This window comes from Pristiophorus japonicus, chromosome 12, assembly GCF_044704955.1.
Source record: "Pristiophorus japonicus isolate sPriJap1 chromosome 12, sPriJap1.hap1, whole genome shotgun sequence".
NCBI lineage: Eukaryota > Metazoa > Chordata > Chondrichthyes > Pristiophoridae > Pristiophorus > Pristiophorus japonicus.
Window position 1 is genome coordinate 48,544,054 of NC_091988.1, and position 20,341 is coordinate 48,564,394.

The 20,341-nt window shown below is 43.1% G+C and overlaps 1 protein-coding gene across 2 annotated transcripts in view; it reads right to left on the reverse strand.

Annotated features, from left to right (window-relative positions):
• Window positions 1-10,505: 10,505 nt before the first annotated feature.
• iars1 (isoleucyl-tRNA synthetase 1) overlaps window positions 10,506-20,341 on the reverse strand; it is a 295,901-nt gene continuing 286,065 nt past the window's right edge. For both annotated transcript variants that reach the window (XM_070895389.1, XM_070895388.1), the window contains one exon: window positions 10,506-12,453. In XM_070895389.1, the coding sequence (XP_070751490.1) occupies window positions 12,371-12,453 (83 nt within the window). In that variant the 3' untranslated portion in view covers window positions 10,506-12,370. The remainder of the gene's footprint in view (window positions 12,454-20,341) is intronic.

Consider the following 20,341-nt stretch of genomic DNA (forward strand, 5'->3'; position numbering starts at 1 on the left):
GCTCGGTGCTGCCGGTGTATGTGCGATTGTACCCCGGCCAGCACTCTGCACCATCAGGAGAGGAGTGGAGGAACCGGGGCAAGGGTAGACAGTTGGTGACTTGTACTGAGTATTTCCTTACACAGCTTTCCGTGGTGGGCTGGAGTGATGTGGGAATGAATAGTGCATCGTGTGCATTGTGGATGGATCAGGTCGGGACACGCAGGTCGGGGCTTCCACACTGTTCCCGGGGCCTCCACACCACTCCTTTTATGGCCCCGACCTGCCGCTAGGTCCGTGCAGCAGAGCTGGTCTCCAGTCGTCTTGGGTAATCCTCACCACTGGACCAAGACCTAGCTCTGTCAAGCTGTGTGGTGGCTGATGTGCAACGGTCACCACACGTTAAAAAAATCCACGCACAGGCATCTTCCACCCTTCAGGATGTAGTTCGGGTCCTTCATTGAAACACCTGTGAACTCATCCTTTTTTGGCGTGGAAGCAAGTCATCCTCGTTTCGAGGGACCGCCTATGATGATGATGATATTAAGGTGAATAGTCTGACCTCATCCTAGATTCTGTGGTTTTAATATTTCAGCTTGCTGGTTAATTATTGTCAGCCTTGACTCAGCGGTAACACTCTCACCTCTAGTCAAAAACTGCATTCTGTAACTAATTGTGATTTCTTCAATGAAAGTGTTGATCAGTCTATTGTTAACTGGTCTTTGTTAATAGGTTTGTGAATTTGTCGACGTACACATTTCTTATGATCAGTATTTAATGACTTCTTTTTGTCTTATGGTTATTGATGTGGCTGGTATCTCAAGTTACGATGATTTCAGTTGTTCTGTAACATTTCCCATTGCTGCTGCACAAACCATTAAACAAATCAAATCACACGGCAGCAAATCAATGGCAAACAGCACTTTACAACTACAGTTGGACACATGACCTCAGAAAACATTTCAAAACTGAAACCTGAGCTTCACTATTAGGGACAATCTGCAAATTCCCTGTCACCACAGAGATAAACAAAACATTAAATTTAACTTCCAATGCAACGTAACATGGAGTAACACAAGCTAGGATGATCCTCAATACAGTGGCCAAGAAATCGGTTCATGTTGCATCTGTTTTTTGGGTATGAAATGTATGTTGACAGGGGTGTTGGGACAAATTTTTGGCTGTGATCTCCCATGCCCTATCAACCCTGGAAATGAGTCGAGTACCCAGGGTGTCCATCTAAAACAAATATTTGGACTGATGAGAGCTGAGCCTGTTTCAGGACGCCGATGCCAAATTGGGCAAGTCCAGGCGGAGCGTGTGCCATAGCTTTTTCAGCTCTCCGACAGCCTAACCAGTGGCCGTTAAAAGATCTGCTGAAGACCAGGCAGGTTTTTCATTTTCACTTACCCTAATGTTGAGCCAGGAGGAGCAAGATTGCTCTGCTGGCTCCAAAGCAATACTGTGGGCTGCTGCCGGTCCGTGCATACCCTCACCTGTTCACCTCGTGCCCCCTCCAGGACTTACCTGCAGACCAGCTCAGACTCCACATAGGCCGATTTTCAGAAGGCCTCGACGAATGAGGTGCACCCAGAGGCTTGATTGATGTCCACAGCTTGCCGGTATTACAAAGGTGAGGTCCAAGGATCAATTTGGAGCGAGCCTCAGGCCTATCTTCAGGTGCGTGTTCTCAAAGTGCCGCCCAACCGGCGTAAAACCAATTTCTCCCCCAATGAATTCTAATTGGTAACAAGGCAGTCAGCAGGCAATATACAGAGGCCTCATGGAGATAAATCCATAGAGCCATCAACCTTGGCTGCTCGTGTCACTTCTTGAAGCTAGATCAGTCGCATCAATAACCAGTAGGCTGCTTTCCTTGGCTCGTTGTCTTGACAAAGATGTGATGTATGGCCTTCCAAAAAAACGTAGGCAAAAAAAAAAAATCAGAAAGATTAACAAGAAATCTGAATGTTCGTGAACACTGATGGCCCAAGTTTGTGGAGTTGAAGCATGCATCATTCCACTGTTAATGTGCTAAAATGTGACGTATCCCCTGGACAAATGTAGAGATGGAAATGGAACTCAACCTGTAGAATCATACGGGTGTAAATTGCGTAACAGCCACGAGGCGGGAGTTTATCTCGGCGCGGAAGTCCTGCCCCGCGACCTATATTCAGCTTACTGCACCTGAGAGCAAGTGGAGGGAAAAATATCACGCTCCACTTGCTCTGTGGGGCGCGAGCGGGGTCTAAGGACTCAGTGAAGGGTGTAGCATCACGCGGTGGGACATGTAGCGCTGCTGCGTAGACAGGGCCCTCCGCTTCATTAAAGGGGAGGGGCAAGTTGCCGGCTCTGCGGGCAGGAAACAAGGCCATCCCTGGACCAACAGGTAGTGGGGTGACGTGGCAGCAGCCCAACACACAAGTGGAGTGCTGGGCTGCAAGATCGCGGCACAGACCCCATGATCGAGGAAGAAAGCCGCATGCATTAAAAAAAAATTCCCCACCTCCCCATTAATTTTCACCCTGCAAACGGCCTACAGCCCGGTACACGCCCCCTGAAGCTGTCATGGGCATTGCCCGCAACAGCTTCACGGGGCGCTACTGAATTTTTGCTCCGGGGTGTAAGATTCGGCGAAAACATCGGGATAAACTTTTAGACGTATAAAGTTTTGAACTTTGCTGGGACACATTGATTGTACAGCAGAAGAGATAACCTGGACAAGTCCAAACATGTTTTAACTTGAATAGACATCAGCTGGGCAGGAATGAGAATAGCTGAAAGCAGGAACATCATGGTTAATTGGGCACCTTTTGTCATGGAATAAGAACCCATCAGTGAGACATTAAGTAAAGTGGCCAGTGTTTCAGGCCATCGAAAGACAAAGAAAACGATGTAGCCACCCAGACTTTTCAGAACCAGACCCACAGGAAGAGCCCCAGTAACAAAGAGACAGGCTGGAGATGTGACTTGCTTTTCAGTTGGACAGCCTCAGACGGGAAGGACGGGAAGCAGTCTTGCAGGTATAAGAGAACGGCAGTTGGAAACCATCTCTCTCTCTCCCCTCTTCTACGCCTGCTTGCAATGCACAAGGACCAAGCACTCCATCCGGGACAGAGAGAAGAAACCACTATCTCCGAGCCAAGAGAGCTTGCTACTTCGACTGGGAGGCTGATCTTGAGACTGGACTTGAATACCACAGTTTGGTTCGGACCCAGAAGGTATGCCTCATCGGGAGAAGCAGCGAGTAAGCCAGAGGGGTGATTGGTGAGCATTTATCCCAGCCACGGATCTTCAAGGCCACCACGTAGTGTGAAAGGATCCTGTGTCCCAACCAAGCTTTAGAGGTTTTAGTGGGGAGGATTTTTTCCAAGGATCATAAGCGAACACACATTTCTGTTGGACAGATTTAGTGGTGCAATTTTGAATCCGAGTAGGGGCATTTTAGACGTGGGTACTTGCGATAGGGGCCTGTTTAGGTGGAGCAGACTGTGTATTGTACTGCATTTGTTTGTTTTACACACCAGGATGTGTGTGGTTTTACTGGGTGCAAGTGTGCGTTTTAACTTTAATAAAAGCATTGCCGGTACTCGGATCAAGGTACCCATCCCTGATTCATTTATCTGTGCAGTACAGTAATCACTCCCAGCGTTAGAACTATTGTAAAGTGGGGGTGCTTTGAAAACACTGAAGGGAAACCACTTACAGCTGCGCACGGTGATAGCGGGATGCTACTGGTTACGGCAAAGCTCATGCGGAATTTCGTGGGAGTTGGTAGCAGTGCCACGCCTAGGCGAAAAGTCATGAGCACTAATGGGAAGGGCAAACGCCTCAAATTTCTCCCCCAGAATCATAGAATATTACAGCCAGAATGCGGCCATTCAGCCCATCAAGTTTGTGCCAACTCTTTCGAAGATCAATCCAGTTAGTCCCACTCCCCATTTTTTCTCTTTCAAGTATTTATCCAAATCCCTTTTGAAGATTACTATTGAATCTATATCACCACCCTATTAGGCAGTGCATTCCAAATCCTAACTACTTGTTGCATAAAAAAGTTTTTCCTCATGTCGCCTCAGATTGTTTTGCCAATCACCTTTAATCTGTGCCCTCTCATTATCGACCCTTCAGCAATTGGGTTCTCTTTGTTTACGCTATCTAAACCCTTCATGATTTTAAACACCACTGTCAAATCTCCTCTTAGCCTTCTCTGCGCTAAGGAGAACAACCCTAGCTTCTCCAGTCTATTCACATAACTGTAGTTCCTCATCCCTGAAGCCTTCATTCCTTTCCTAAAGTGTGGTGCCAAGAATTGGACAAATATTTCAGCTGGGACTAAACTAGTATTTTATAGATGTTTAGCACAACTTCCTAGCTTTTGCACTCTATGGGCTAGATTTTCCACTTCACATCGCCCATCTATGGCCCATATATGGCCCAAAACGGACCTCTATCGCCTATTTTAAGCAAAAAGTGGAAACTAGACCCAAAATATCGCCGGAAAAACAGGTGCCTAAGTTTCCACTTTGATCGCTGAGAAGATCGCCAAAATGATAGCCCACACAAGGCCCATTCCAAGTTTCAGCACCTAGCATGCACTTCGCTGGGCCGATGTAAGGCCCAAAAGAGTGCTGAGAAATAGTTGCTTTTTCTGGGCCGAAGAGAAGGAAAATGGGCACTATGGACACCATTTCGACTTCAGAGGAAGGGTGGAGCATTAGTTGGGAGTTATTTAGAGAGTTAGTTGTACTCAGAATATTGGCACAGGGAATATAAATAGGTATTACGTTATTTTTGGTAAATATTGAATTCATTAAATAGCTTTTAAATAGTGAAGTTGTTACTAAAGTGCTTGTATATTAAAAGAATAAACAAATATGGATTAACAACTGTATAGTTGATAACTAATGTAACTAAGAGAGAAGACACACAATTTATTGAATCAAAGATAATTTTTTTAAATTAACAAATATGAGAAAAAATTTGATAAACTATCCCTCCAACCCCCTCCCCCGACACCAACCCATCCTTCCCTCAAATACACAAAATCTTAACAATGAACAATTAACAAATAACAACGAACAGAACAAGAACAAGAACAATTGAACAAGTGAACAAGTGAACAAGTAAAAAGTGAACAAAAATATAAACTTTGTCAAAAAACTACCCCCTCCCTACCTGCGGCCATGTTTCCCTCCAGGTCCAGTCCCACCCCGTGTTTGTACCCCACCCGCCCATTTTGGTCTACGCAGACCGACACCAAGACATCGTGCAGAGTGGGACGGCAAGACTTCCTGCCGTGGTGGAGGTGACGGAGCGGAAGCGGAAGCCTGAAGCTCCACTTTCGAGTCAGGAAGAACTGTGTCCTCTGTACTTGCTTGCGTGCTCGAGGTCTCGCTGCAAGTAGACACGACACCTTCGGGTGCAGCGCCGTGTAGTGGATTCCACCGACTCAACGACCACTTGACCTTTAATTTGATAAACAACGTTTAACAATTGAAATCATTACATTATAATTTTTCTCGAACTGAAAACATTGCAATGCTTTCCATTACCCCATATGCACAAGTGATCACAAGGTTTAACATGACCTAACATGACCTCATTCGAAGATCTATAGTACATCACAATTATATATCAGATAATATTATAATTGCATAACATTACATGCGTAACTATGATATTTTCAATATTTACTAATGATTCACATATTTCACAATGCACATTTCTCATTACTCACATGTCTCAAGGGTGGGGTCGGCCACACCATGGGATATGACCGAACGGCTTTCTGGCCACACCAAGGACACCGTGAGCTCCTCGTAAGCACTTAATGTGTGCATCATGGCAGCACCCCCATCCGTCCTCCGTTGCTCCCGATTATTGATTGAGATCTTCTTCTGTAAATGATCCGATAACATTGCACGGCATAAGCAAATGGATCAGGCAATTTAAGACACTGAAGACATTTAAGACTGACAGTTTTAAATGTTCTATTACAAATTAGCATTACGTTACATATTTCGTACTACAACATTTAACTTTATGCTGGGTTGCATAAATTTATTCATAATTTAGTTATGTTTAAATGTAACCCAATAACATTGCAGATTCTAGATACTACTTCTAAATAATACATAAATATAAATTTCAACTTACTCTCGCAGCTGCCAGTCGGCTGTGGTCCGGTGTGCGCGTTTCATTGGAGGCCGACATGACTACATCGACAATTATGGACCAAATCCAGCGATATGCACGGGGTGGAGGTTTTCCATGTCCACCCTGTGTCAGATCCTCCCACCTGGAGCTTACTGCATTCACGAGGGCTTCATTGGCCTCTTCGCTGAAGGGCTTCGCCCTACGTCTCTCAATAGATCCCTCCAGGTCGATCAATATCTGATAATCTGATACGTAAGAGTGAGTGAAGCTTTCTTCTCTCTCTCTCTCTCTCTCCCCGACCCTCACAGAGCTCCTGAGCTTGTGTGAAGACCCCTGACCTCTCAAAACGCAGGAAGGAGCATCAACCTGAAAAAAAAATCAACCTGCACATGCGCAGTAATGCTTTGCTAGGGAAGCTTTTTTTTCATTCACTTCCGTTTTCTTTGGGCGATCGTGAGATCGCCGAGAAATGACATCGCCCATTTGACATCGCTGGGATAAGGCCGAGTGGAAAATCACAAAAAAAAAATGGGCCTTGAGCCGGCGATCAGTATGGGCAATAGGTCCCGCATCGCTGGGACCTTAGCCAGAAAGTGGAAAGTCTAGCCCATTGGATCCTGGGCTTTATATATAGGGCTAGAATTTCCACTAGATGGCTAAGGCCCAAATAAATGGGCCTTGTTCCAGCGATGTGGGATGTCTCGCCCGTGCTGATCGGCGGCACAAGGCCCATTTTTTATTTTTGCGATTTTCCACTTGGCCTTACCCCGGCAATGTCAAATGGGCAATCGGATTTTTCGGCGATCTTACAATCGCCAAAAAAAAGCGTAAGTCAAATGGAAGTCATAGAAAATAAAAGCTTCCCTAGCAACGCTATTGTGTGCCTGTGTGGGGTGTTTTTTTTTGTGGGTTGATTTTTTTTGCCGCGTTTGGAGAGTTCATGGATCATCGCACATGGTCAGAAGCACAGGGAGGGTCAGAGAGAGCGGGAGAGAGAGGAGAGAAGCAGTGAGGAAATTATCGATTAAACTTTGACAAATCTATTAAATTTATTTATTAAATTTGATTGAAGTAATAGCTAGTATAGGAGCTATTATCGATAAGCTATTATCTATTATATATCATCTATGTCGATGCCAATGCAAGTGCAAAAACAAAGGGAGATGGAGAGGCGAAGGGCCAAAGCAATTAGTGAGGAGGCCAACGAGGCCCTTGTTAATGTGGTCTCAACGAGGTGGGAGGACTTGACACGGGGTGGGCATGGGAAACCTCCACCCCATGCATATCGTAGAATTTGGCTGGAGATTGCCGATGTTGTAAAATCATACATATGTATTATTTACTTGCTGTTTATAAATTGTAATTAGAATCCTCAATGTTATTTATGTATAATATAAAATAATTAAATTAAAAATACATTTATTCTCCCTAACACTAAGTTGAATCTTATAGTATTAAAAATGATTCATATGCACGACAATGTTATGTAATAATTGAACATTTAAATGTCAGTCTTCAGTGTTTGTTGTCAAGTACATTAGCTTATGCCGTGCAATGTTAGTTATCTTTTTCTGTAAATGATAACTTATCAATCGCGCGGAGCAAAGGAGGATGGGTGGCGGCTCTGCGACGGTACACATTCTAACTCAATTTGAGGAGCTTGTGGTGGCCTTGGTGGGGCCTGAAAACCGTTCGGTTATGACCCGCCGTGGTGTGGCTGAGCCCACCCTTCAGTCTCGTGAGTAATGGGAACTCTGCAATGTGTCAAACATTACTAAATACATACGAAAAATATCGTAGTTACGCATGTAATGTTATGCAATTATAATTCAATAATTTCGATGTAGTCTTGATCTATAAAATGTTCAATTTCTTCTAACATTTGGAGGATTTTGAGGGAAGGATGGGTTGGTGCAGGGGGTGGGGGATTAGAGGGTGGGTGTTGTTCATTAGTTCTTTGTTCGTTAATAAAAAAAATTTTTTTACAACTTTTGTACCTTCTCTCTTATTTACATAAGTTTTACGACATTACAGTTCTTCATGCAAATTTGTTTGTTTATTCTGTTTCCCCACGGAATATGATTAAATAACATCACTCCATAAAAGCTATTTAATACATCATTCCAATATATGAGATCTATTTAGCATAAATATACCTATTTATATTCCCTGTCCCAAATTTCTGAGTACAATTGGCATCAATTTTACTCTCTAAATAACTCACAACAATTCTCCACCCTTCCTCAGAGGCTAAAAATGGCATCCGTAGTGCCCATTTCCCTCTCCAAGGCCCTGAAAAAGCAACTATTTTTGAGCATTCTTTTGGGCCTTGCATCAGCCCAGCGAAGTACATGCTAAGTGCTGAAACTTGGGATGGGCCTTGTGTGGGCAATCATCTCAGCGATCAAAGTGCAAACTTGGGAGCCTATTTTTCTGGCGATATTTTGGGCCAAGTTTCCACTTTTTGCTCAAAAGGGGCGATAGAGATCTGTTTTGGGCCATAGATGGGCGATGTGAAGTGGAAAGTCTAGCCCCATATGCTTTATTAACCTGTCCTGCCACCTTCAAAGATTTATATACAAGCACCCCCTTTAACATTGGACTATTTAGTATGTCTCTCCTCATTCTTCCTACCAAAATGTATCACCTCACACTTTTCTGTGTTGAATTTCATCTGCCACGTGTCCGAACATTCCACCAGCCTGCCTGTGTCCTTTGAAGTCTACTATCTTCCTCCATGTTTACTACACTTCCAGGTTTCATGTCAACTGCACATTTCAAAATTGTGCCCTGTACACCCAGGTCCATGTCGGTAAAATCAGTAGTGGTCCTAGTATTGAACCTATTGGAACTCCACTGTATGCCTCCCTCCAGTCTGAAAAACAGCCATTCACCATAACTGTGGTAGGAAAAACATAAGGACAAAGTATTATTTAAATGATGGCTTGGAAAGTGTTGATGTACAGAGGGACCTGGGTGTCATTGAAAGCAAACATGCAGGTGCAGCAAGCAGTTAGGAAGGCAAATGGTATGTTGGCCTTCATTGCAAGAGGATTTGAGTACAGGAGCAAGGATGTCTTACGACAGTTATACAGGGCCTTGGTGAGACCGCACCTGGAGTATTGTGTGCAGCTTTGGTCTCCTTACTTAAGAAAGGATATACTTGCCATAGAGGAAGTGCAGCAAAGGTTCACCAGACTGATGCCTGGGATGGCAGGACTGTCGTATGAGGAGAGATTGGGTCGACTAGGCCTGTATTCACTAGAGTTTCGAAGAATGAGAGGGGAGCTCATTGAAACGTATAAAATTCTGACAGTGTTGGATAGGCAAGATGTGGGCGAGGATGTTTCCCCTGGCTGGGAAGTCTAGAACAAGGGGTCAGTCTCAGGATACGGGGTAGGAAATTTAGGACCGAGATGAGGAGAAATTCTTTCACTCAGAGGGTGGTGAACCTGTGGGATTCTCTGCCACAGAAGGCTGTGGAGGCCAAGTCACTAAATATATTTAAGAGGGAGATAGATAGATTTCTAGAAACAAAAGGCATCAAGGGGTATGGGGAAAAAGTGGGAATATGATTTTGAGATAGAGGATCAGCCATGATCATAGTGAATGGCCTACTACTGCTCCTATTTTCTATGTTTCTAACTCTTTTCTATTCCTTAGCCAATCTTGTATTCATGCTACTACTCCCCCCCTTTATTCCATGGGCTTCAATTTTGCTAACACGTCTAATATGTGGTACTTGATCAAATGCCTTTTGAATGTCGTCTCTGTTACCCCATCAAAAAACTCAATCAAGTTAGTCAAACACAATTTGCCCTTAACAAATCCATGCTGTCTCTCCTTTATTAGTCCATGCTTGTTCAAGTGGCAGTTAATTTTCTCCAGGATTATTATTTCTAAAAGCTACCCTACCACCAATGTTAAACTGACTGGCCTGCCAGGTTTATCCTTCTCCCCTTTTTAGAACAAGGGTGGAACAATTGCAATCCTTCAGTTCTTTGGCACCACCCTGGTATCCAAGGAGGGTCCGAAGATTGTGGCCAGCGCCTCTACAATTTCTACCCTTACGTCCTTCAGCAACCGAGGATATATCCCATCCGATTGGGTGACTTATCTACTAAGTACTACCAGCCTTCCTAGTACCTCCTCAAAATTTTTATCTAATTCAGTATCCTGGCAAGTTTCTCGTTTAGCATAGCTTTGGCAAAGTCCTCTTCCTCGGTACACTTAAAAGAAATTGTATCATGATGTTTTGAGGTTGATGTTATCTACAATAACAATGTCAGATGGACTACAAACCAACATGGCTTCTGGTTACAATAAGCGTTGATAAAGAGGTTACATTAAAAATAAAACAAAGTACGCCATTACAGTTGTCACCACATCACACCATTACCTTTATTTAAAGTTAATTCACCATGTATTGAGAAACAAACAATTCCACCTGAATTTCAGAGCCACACATGAGCCCAAATTCACTTGCATTCGCAACAGGTTATTAGGAGTAACACATTTATTACTAAAGATGCAACAGGAAAGATTTTATAGATCTCAAAAATAAAATTCCTAGGCACATGTGGAACTGTATAATAAAACAAATGAGTATTTCCAAAATGTACTTTATCGGCTGCAAGTTGTCAGTGATCCAAACCTTTCCTTGGTCATTTGTGAGGAATTGCATTGCATAGTTTCACGGTTAAAGACGACAAGACATTTTTTCCCATGGCTCTTCGGAAATTACTGAAATACAATTACATGCAACATTTTCATTCCTACAATGCCACTTTGAAAGTGTCTGGGTGAAAAGTTATTACTACAGGTGTGATCTCAAAATTCATGGGATAAAGGCTGCATATTGGGGTTAATACAATATTAATCTAAAAAGAGACTGACCAAATAATGCACAAGGGACAAAACTGAAAGTGTATGTTGATAGCTAAACTGCTTATTTGACAATTATATTCGGTGAGTGTCCAATGCATTTGCTGGTTACACCAAATTTACAGTCTAAAGTTAATGATATTTTCATACTGGCAATGTTTGCTTTTCAAAAACTATTTGCAGTGGAGGGCAGAAAAACTCTTTAATGTTCCATTTACGCAGCGACCTACAGATGTGTGTGCAAAACATTGCATCCAATAAGTATTCTTCAACAGGTCAGATCTGAACCATGATATTTTTGGGGCCACTGAAATATACTGCACAGTCGGCTAACACTTTCCTTATATAATGTCTTCAACATATCTGGTGGCATCAGAAAAAAATCTGCCTTCTCAGTTGAACCGTTGGAAATAGGAACTTCGGCCAGGAAAAGGGAAGACAATACCATTAAGTGGCTTTATGCTTTGGGAGAAAACCTCAAACAGTAGAATTGGTGAATAATTCTGAAATGCTTGGGGGCATATTTTCATTACAGGTGCAAGATAAATGTAAGCTGTTGTTGTAAAGACTTGGAAATAAATCTAATTTTGTGCTTCTCCTTAATTTTGTGGCATAAGCAGCATACACAATGGGGATTGTATACAATACGAGTAAGATTGTCAGAACTTTCCTGCTTCGGAGTTGGATCTTCCTTGCTCTAGGTGTACATTTTTATCTACCCTTCTGCATGTTGTCGTGTTAGAGAGGGTTTCAGTCTCTCTATTTTGTAATTTGTCCCTCAACTCCGGCACGGGCACAATGGGCCAAATGGCCTCCTTCTCTGTCGTAATTTTTCTATGATTCTATGTACTCCGAAAGTCATAAACCACCTGGGGCACAGGGTACATTAGAGGTCACCACCAGGGTCGTTTCTGATATGGCTAGAAAGAGTATGCGTCAACAGCCAAGGAATGACATCCCCTCCCGTTATGGGGGTATGCCTGGCCTCTGGCCAGCACCTCACTACAACAGCGTGGAGGAGATCAGGAACTCAAATGAATGAATGAGCCTATTCCAAGCACCCCCACTCCCCCCAATGTATTGCATCCCCAGCCATAGATTAACCTGACCTATGCTTAAAAGGAAAAATAATCCAAAATATGCAAGACATCAACTAAAATGGGTGAAATATGTGTTCAGTAATTTTATGGAATAGCATTCAAACATCTTCAGTAAGTTCCGTAATATGCCAAGTGTGTAGTCAAATAATATTTTCACATTTTTGAAATTCAATCCAGGTACAAATATTCCATTAACACCAGAACATGGTTGCAATGCAGCATTCAGTAAAGCTCAAATATCTGTATAGATCTTAGGATTCAGCTGTTGTCGCCAGAACATGAACGTAAATGGTCTTCATGTTCAACATTTTCATAGAAGAGTCATTTGTAATTTCTGAAAAAAGATAAATGTTATTAAGCACCTTTCTCATAAAAAATACACCTATATTGCAAGTAAATAATCTATGTTTTAAGTCATACATCCGTACTTAGGTTTGTTTTTAAACTACCAGAATGACATACAATTGTTAGTCATGGAAACATTCTACCATCAGAACTAAAATTGAATAGATTGTAAATAAAGCCCAAAGCCCAGAAAGGAAGACTAAATTCTAAACAACCTTCCCAAATATCAGTGATTTACTTGCGATCCCCAATCCAAAATGGGGTGCGCAAAGGGTTGGAAACTGGATGACATCAACTCCAAGTCAAACCGCCCTAATTCCATTGTACTGTACAATGCTTTGGCAAATTAATTCCATCCAGGGAAGAACTCTGGAATATGTAGTTTGATTTGTATATATGGACCAAACACATCTGTAACTTCCCTGTAAATGTTCATCTAGTTTTCCATGGAGCACAGGCAGAAGAGAATTGAAACCACACAGCCACATCCTGCCGTAAGCATTATATAAAGTTAACCCCCACATTATAAATATTCAATATCAATTCAAATATTACTGCAAAGCGTGTTTAAAAACAAAGTGCTCAATTTTGCCCAAAGCCGTTTCTTGGCGTATTGCCAGTTATGCCCGTTTTTCTAGGCCAGAACTGCTCCAAAACTAAAAGTGCCAAATTTCCCCGCTGTATTTTTCAAAATTGGTGGCACGCAGCCTGTCCAATAGCTTCCGGGGGAGGGGGGGGGGTGGAGCCGACTGAGTGCGCTGAAGAAAACGTTGTCGCCCCTTCTGCGCATGCACGAAAAAAAAAGGACGTTTTTGACATGGTTCCTTTGGGTGTGCATGCGCAGTACTGCTCCCAGTCTGCAATCGGCACATTTTTAAAGAGCCAGTTGTGTGTGTGAGAACGTTGAGTGCTGTGTGAGAACTGTAATTATCATTCGAGAAATCGGAGCTGCAATACAAGATTCAAGGCGGCGCCAGGACCAAGAATTTCTTACAGGATGAAGTAGAGGCACTAGTTACTTGTGATTGAGGAGAGATAGATGGCACGAGCTGGACACCAGCAGAGGTCACATAAAAGTTCCACCTAAAGAAATGAAGCAGCGCTGGAACCAACTTGCACAAGATTACTGTGCAATGGTGACCACACCAAGGTATGGAGACCAGTGAAAAAAGAGGCAGGGCTTTGGTCAAGTAGTTAGTGTAAGTAATATTTTCATTTTTCAATGGAATTGCAATTGTAAATGTGACCACCTATATATGTCCCACCCAGCAGAAAGACACTCTCTAAAAAGTAATATTTTCATCGATGCAGAGGAAAGTGGCACACAACAAAAAAAGAAAGAACTCGAACAGGAGGCGGCCCGGAAAATCAGCACCCACTGACATCCTTGGAAGAGGGAGTCGCTGCTTTGACGGGTTCTGCTGACAGAAAAGCAATCACCACTGCACAAGCTGGGCCCACACTCGAGAGAGAGGGTAAGTCCTGCAAATTCCACAGTCTGGCTTTCCTAAATGTTAAGTACTGCGCGGGCTAGCCATGCTTCAGTTCATGGGGATGACTCCATCAGCTACGTTTCGGTTGATGCAATGTGCTATCATTCATCGTGGTCCTTCAAATCAGCCTGCGCTGTGTGTGCCGACTCATGCCACCCTGCCTCCTTCTCTGCTGCTAACCATTTGTCTGTTCTGTTATATTTTGCAGAACTTGAGGTCAACCCTGACAATGCAGAAGATTCAGACGAGGACGAGCCTGAAGAGGAGAACATCTTCCAATCCAAACTTCCAGACCAAGAGCATGGGGATGAGGGGGAGGTGGAGAGCGAGGGGATGCATGAAGCCCCCACTGTTTTACTGACTTTGGAGGAGGTGCAGGTGCCGCCCATTTAAGGTGCTAGCCCCTTCTCTGACTCGTGATTTGAGTGTTGCTGGGACATTCCATGGCTTCCCACCGTCCGAGGCTGGGGATTCCAGTGGGGTGCAGCGAGGCCCACCCAGGGTGAGGAGGGGAGGAGAGCTCGGCCGCACTCTCCTGAGGTGCAGGCTCTAATAGATGTGGTTCTGATGATGGCAATGAGTGCGGAGAGCATTGACCTTACGCAATCACCCCTGGACACCATCAGTGGAGTGGGTGATGAGGTCTTGGGACTGTCGGGAGAAGTAACAACACTCATGAGAAATGGAAACACTGTCCGGGAACATGAGGGAGGGAATATCTGAGTCAGCTGAAACCATGTCGGTGCACAAGGGCGGGAATGTCACAGGTAGCTGATGCGCTGTCCAGGAACATGAGGGAGGGAATATCACAGGTAGTTCAAACACTCTCAGTGAACATGAGGGAGGGAATGTTGCAGGTAGTTGACACACTTTTCCTCAACATGAGGGAGGGCATGTCGGGGAACATGAGGGAGAGAATTTTGGAGTTAGCTGCTGCAATAAGGAAACAAGCCCAGGCCCCGTGCCCGTTGACAGAATCACTGCCACTCCCACTCTAATCCTCACACCAGCCTCTGAAGAGCCTCAAACCGGGCCGTCCACATTGCCACCTGCTCCCCACCACCCCCAACAGGAGCGCATTACCCGAGATGTTTGAAAGAATAAGCTTGGTTCCAACACGAGAAACACTGCGCCACTGCCTGCGGGCAGGGGTGGTGGAGTCACCAAGACCAAGCGTGGCGGGCGGTCTGAGAATAAGGTGAAGGAGAGATGGGTGCAGCCTTTCTTTGCTGCTGTTGTTGTTATTATTATTACTGATGTAACTGTTCTCAAATTAAAAGATTTTTGTAAGTTATGTAAATTTACAAATTTAAAAGTTAGTAAGTGATCTTAGAGTTTGTAAGTGATCTTAAGTGAAAACTTTAAAGTTTGATACAAGAATATGTTTATTACAGTTAAGTTCATGCAAATATTTGTTAAACTTTTGAAGAAAATATATTTTAAATTATAACTGAATCATTTCCATTATTAACACAACTTTTGAAGTAAACAAGAATCATTTCCATCATTTGTTCCATTAACACAACACAACATTATGGAACAGGTCCAAACAGTAAACATGGTCCATGTGGAATAGCTGCCGCTGAGCCTTCAGGCAGCAAAGCGTTCACGGGTGAGCTGCTGGCGCAAGGCTCGAGCAATCGTTAAAGGGGCATGACGACCTGCCCTCCTCCGCCGTCCTGCTCCAGGTTCAGGTAGTTACATGGCTTCCTCGTCCTCATCCATCTCTTCGTCATCTGCATCTTACTCCTCATCGTCAGCTACTCTCACCTCAGGTGGGTCTTCTACTACCAGCTGCTGCTACCTCATGATGGCTAAGTTATGCAGCATGCAGCACACAACAGTGAACTGACTGACAATCTCAGGGGAGTATTGCAAGTAGCCTCCGGAATGGTCCAGGCATCAGAAATGCTGTTTCAAGTTGCCAATGGTCCTCTCTATTATGCTGTGCGTCGCAATGTGCGACATGTTGTATTCCCGATCAGCTTCCATCCGGGTTATGCGTAGGGGCGTCATGAGCCAGGTGTCAAGGCCGTACCCCTTTATCTCCCAGTAGCCAGCTCTGCCCTTCTGGCTGCTGCTGCTGAAACATGGCAGATATAATGCTCTCGCGTAGGATGAACGCATCATGGGTGCTCCCAGGATATCTTGCATCAACTGACATGATGTGAAGCATGTTGTCACACACGAGCTGCACATTAATGGAGTGGAAGCCTTTTCTGTTCCTGTACATCTCGGAATCCTCCAAAGGTGCTCGCAAAACAATGTGGGTACAATCAATGCAGCCCTGTACCTTTGGGAAGCCAGCAATCCCTGGGTGGTCACGCATTTCCTGGGCGGTCATGGGGAACTTTATATAGTCATTCCTCCGGGCATATAGTGCAGCAGTCACCTGCTGAATGCAGACATGTGTTGCATGTTGAGAAATGGCGCACATATCCCAGTTGTAGCTTGGAAGGATCCAGATGCATAGAATGAATGTGCAGCTGTAACCTTCACTTCAACTGACAAAGCAGTTCCCCTGACACTTCTAGGTTGCAGGTCTGCTTTCACCAACTCTCAGATCTCAGTTACAACTTCTTTGCGGAAATGCAGCCTTCTGACACAGTCTGCATCACTCAGGTGCAAGCATGAACGCCTGTCTTGATATACCCGACGTGGGTAAGGCCTCCTGCCCATCACCCTACAGGCTCTAAGATTCCTCATGCGATGACGCTGAATCAATTGTCTCCTCCGCAGTACCATGATGCAAAAGGCTTGCACAAGGTGTGGCATTGACAGTATTGCCCCCATGTTTAAATTTTACCTTTGCAAGAAGCTCAAAATGGCAGGCAGGCAGGACAAGGTTCTTTGTTTTCTCTCTCTCCACAGGTCTGTATGGACCACACCCAGGTCCGAGCCGGCGCAGTGATCATCCCCCCCCACCAAGGCTACATTTGATGCGTAGTGCAGTCTTGTGATGCCTTTCGATCGCCTTCCACAGCCCCCCACCCACTCGGGCGTGATTTGATGGATAGTGCAGGCTTGTGGTGCCTTCCGATCGCCTTCCACAGCACCTCACCTCCCCCGGGCTTCTTTTGCAGTCGAGCCCCGAGCCCATGTCCGGGACCGATTCTGCCGGCCGACGCTCGAACCCTGTTTGCAGATGTTCGATGGTGGCGTGTCAGTTGAAAGAATATGAAAAGTTACAGAATTCCATCAAACTTCCATTTACTGCGTTATAAGGTAAAAAAAATAATCTTTATTATGTATATTTAAGTCTTCTTGACTCTCTCCAAAACTTCACTGAAAAACAATGGCGTCTTTCAACGCCGATTTTTCAATGTGCGTTGCTTTTTCTTGACTCACCAGAAGGTTTTTCGATAGTGGTTAGATATGCCGACCTAGGAGACATTTTTGGGGGCAAACTTCCATAATTGACAAAAAATGGCACAGACGTCAGGTTATGACGCCAAAAAACTCTAACCTAAAAAAAATGGTAACTAATTCAGTTACGCTGGCGCAGATTCCTTGGGGAAATTTAAATTTTTTAAACTTATGCCAAAAAAACGGTGCAAATCACTGGGAAAAATTGAGCCCGTTTTGCAAGATAAAGTTAACCAGAAATCTGGACAAGAGGACCCTTTGAAGAAATGAGGAGAAAAAATATTCAGATAAATGTATGCTGAAAGGTAGCCTGTTATTGGTTGGTTTATTTATAGTGCTGTGCCAACTTCAATCTTTACAGACAATTTAGGTTACAAGTCTTTGAAACTAATGCTGTTCTACAAAAGAGTCAAATTTTTTGCAGATCTTTTGATTTTTTTTAAAATGAGCTGAGCCTTCAGGCAGCAAAGCCACACCCAGTGTTTGCATCAGAAATATGACCAATCAAAATTTTAGGCATTATTGCATTTTGTACAGGAGTGAAGCATACTTCATGTCATCTTTCATTCACTTCTTATTTTACAAAGTGACTTTCAAATAAAGCTTCACTGAAAAGACTGCATCATACATCACCACTGCCTATCCTGTCTTATGCTGTCACTGCTCACTCTGCACTATACCATGTCTTCATTGCTCACTCTATATTAAAAACTGTCGATAAGCTAAAGGGAACAAAATGAATCCAATGAATAACATTTTTGCGTACCGATTTCTATTCTTTTCTAAATTGTGTCTATCCTCATGAGGATCCTACAATAGACCGTGACCCATTTTAAAGTTTAAAAAAAAGCTGCACAGATGCAATAGCCCATTTTATTGGCCTACCTACACTGCATTTCAAAATTCATCTGCACATCGCAGGTCAAAGATTAATTCAGATTGAGCATATGCTGCCCAAATGGAGTTGTACCAGAAATAAAATTCAAATATTGCACTACTTACTTTAAAGCTACAATGTGTACAAGGCACTCTGACATTCATACAAAATTAAAAGGCAGCATGAAGAAATACCATTCAAGACATGTCTTGCACTTAGTTTTTTGATACCACTAAAGTCAGAATGAAATAAGAATTGACTTTATTTCTCTACATTTTAGTGATACCACTTAAAGTTGGGATACTGCCAGTACTAAACCCTAGAGCACTAATAGATCTATTAACGGAGATATTTCACTCACGAAGACTGTTATAGTGGCTGGGCGAGAAAAGTTAAAATGTCAAACAGGCATAATAAGAGGATGCTAGTCTAAGATTGGAAGAAGCCTTAATCGAGGCAGCAGTGGAGGAGCTGTAAGCCGCAATCAACACTTGAATGTGATTGCTAGGACACAGGAGAAAATAGATTTCCACTTTGCAACATTGTCACCTCTCAATTCTTTACATTAGCACAGAAAACATTCCAGAGCTTCATATCTTTTCATAAACATAAGTAGATCAAAAGTCATTCCATTAGTGCAAATCAGAACAGCATCACTGCAAGTATAGTACCTAATAAGGTATTGTATCTCAAACAGCAACGGGCTTCTTGTGGCACTTGTAATTATATAACAGATGTGAATTAGTAAACATTTCAGTTGATATGACATTTTGTTTAAATTATACTATTGTATTATGACAATGTTTTAAAATAATTACAATTTGCACTGAACTCTCATTTAAAGAATGACTGCAACAATGTAATACAGGTCTCCGTTATTTAGGAAGCAGAAAGAGTAATTGTTCTGAAGATTCCTTCTCCTTTACAGGCTTCCGATTGATGCTTCAGCACATGTTAAACATGAATATAGTTTGTGCTTTTTTTATTCACTAGCGTACCATTCTATTATTTTAATCATTTTAAGTATTAACATAATTTGGCCAGTGATCCACATTATTAAAATTACATTCTAAATGATACGGTTTTTCGAACTGGAGGAAAAGTGCGATTTCTACACCAAATGGGAAATGGATTACAGGAGCATCTCTGATCATCAATGAGAGGTGCAAGTGTCTCAGTGTAAAAACAATCTTTATTCCATTGTTTTGTTCAATTAAATGTAATCACTTGGTTTACATTTAAAATATATACAGGAGTTTGCATCACATATTTTCTTCACCCCTAGTCCACACAGGGAACAACAGATGAGTTATTTTTTTGTTGCAAACCACTGAAAGTTTTAAAACTGAAGTCAACATCAAAAGATCAAAAATTATGCATTTTTGTGTCAGCTTCAGAACATGTTAATTACTGTGGATATTAAATTATTTAAGAACATAATTTTTCTGAGTCATTTTAAAATACATCACAACTAAGTTGTGTATTATTTGGACAATGTACATATGCTGCAAGTTTTGTGCTCTGGCTTACATAGGATCAGCTGACTTAGATCTAGCATTCTTGCTGTGCTTAAAAAACGCACACACAGTAGTTCCAAACAAATATTAGAGCAAACTTAAAAGATTGAATGGGAGCAGAGAGGATTTTTCGTAAATGAACAGGGACAATTTTAGTGGAATCAAGAAGAATCAGTCTCCACGGTCCTATTGGTTGTAACATTTAAGAACTGACCCACAGGAGAAAATAGATTCTGGAGGATAAACAATTGTGCAAGAACATTCTTCGACTCATCATCATCATCATAGGCAGTCCCTCGAAATCGAGGAAGACTTGCTTCCACTCTAAAAGTGAGTTCTCTGTATAGTCCAATACAGGAATTACAGTCTCTGTCACAGGTGGGACAGATCCATCACAGACCCAATCCACGTCCGGACCGGGGTCAAGCAGGGCTGCGCCATCGCGCCAACGCTCTTCTCGATCGTCCTTGCTGCAATGCTCCACCTTACTCTCAAGCTCCCCGCTGGAGTGGAACTAAACTATAGAACCAATGGGAACCTGTTCAACCTTCGGCGCTTCCAGGCTAGATCCAAGGTCATCCCATCCTCTGACATCGAATTACACTATGCTGATGACGCTTGCGT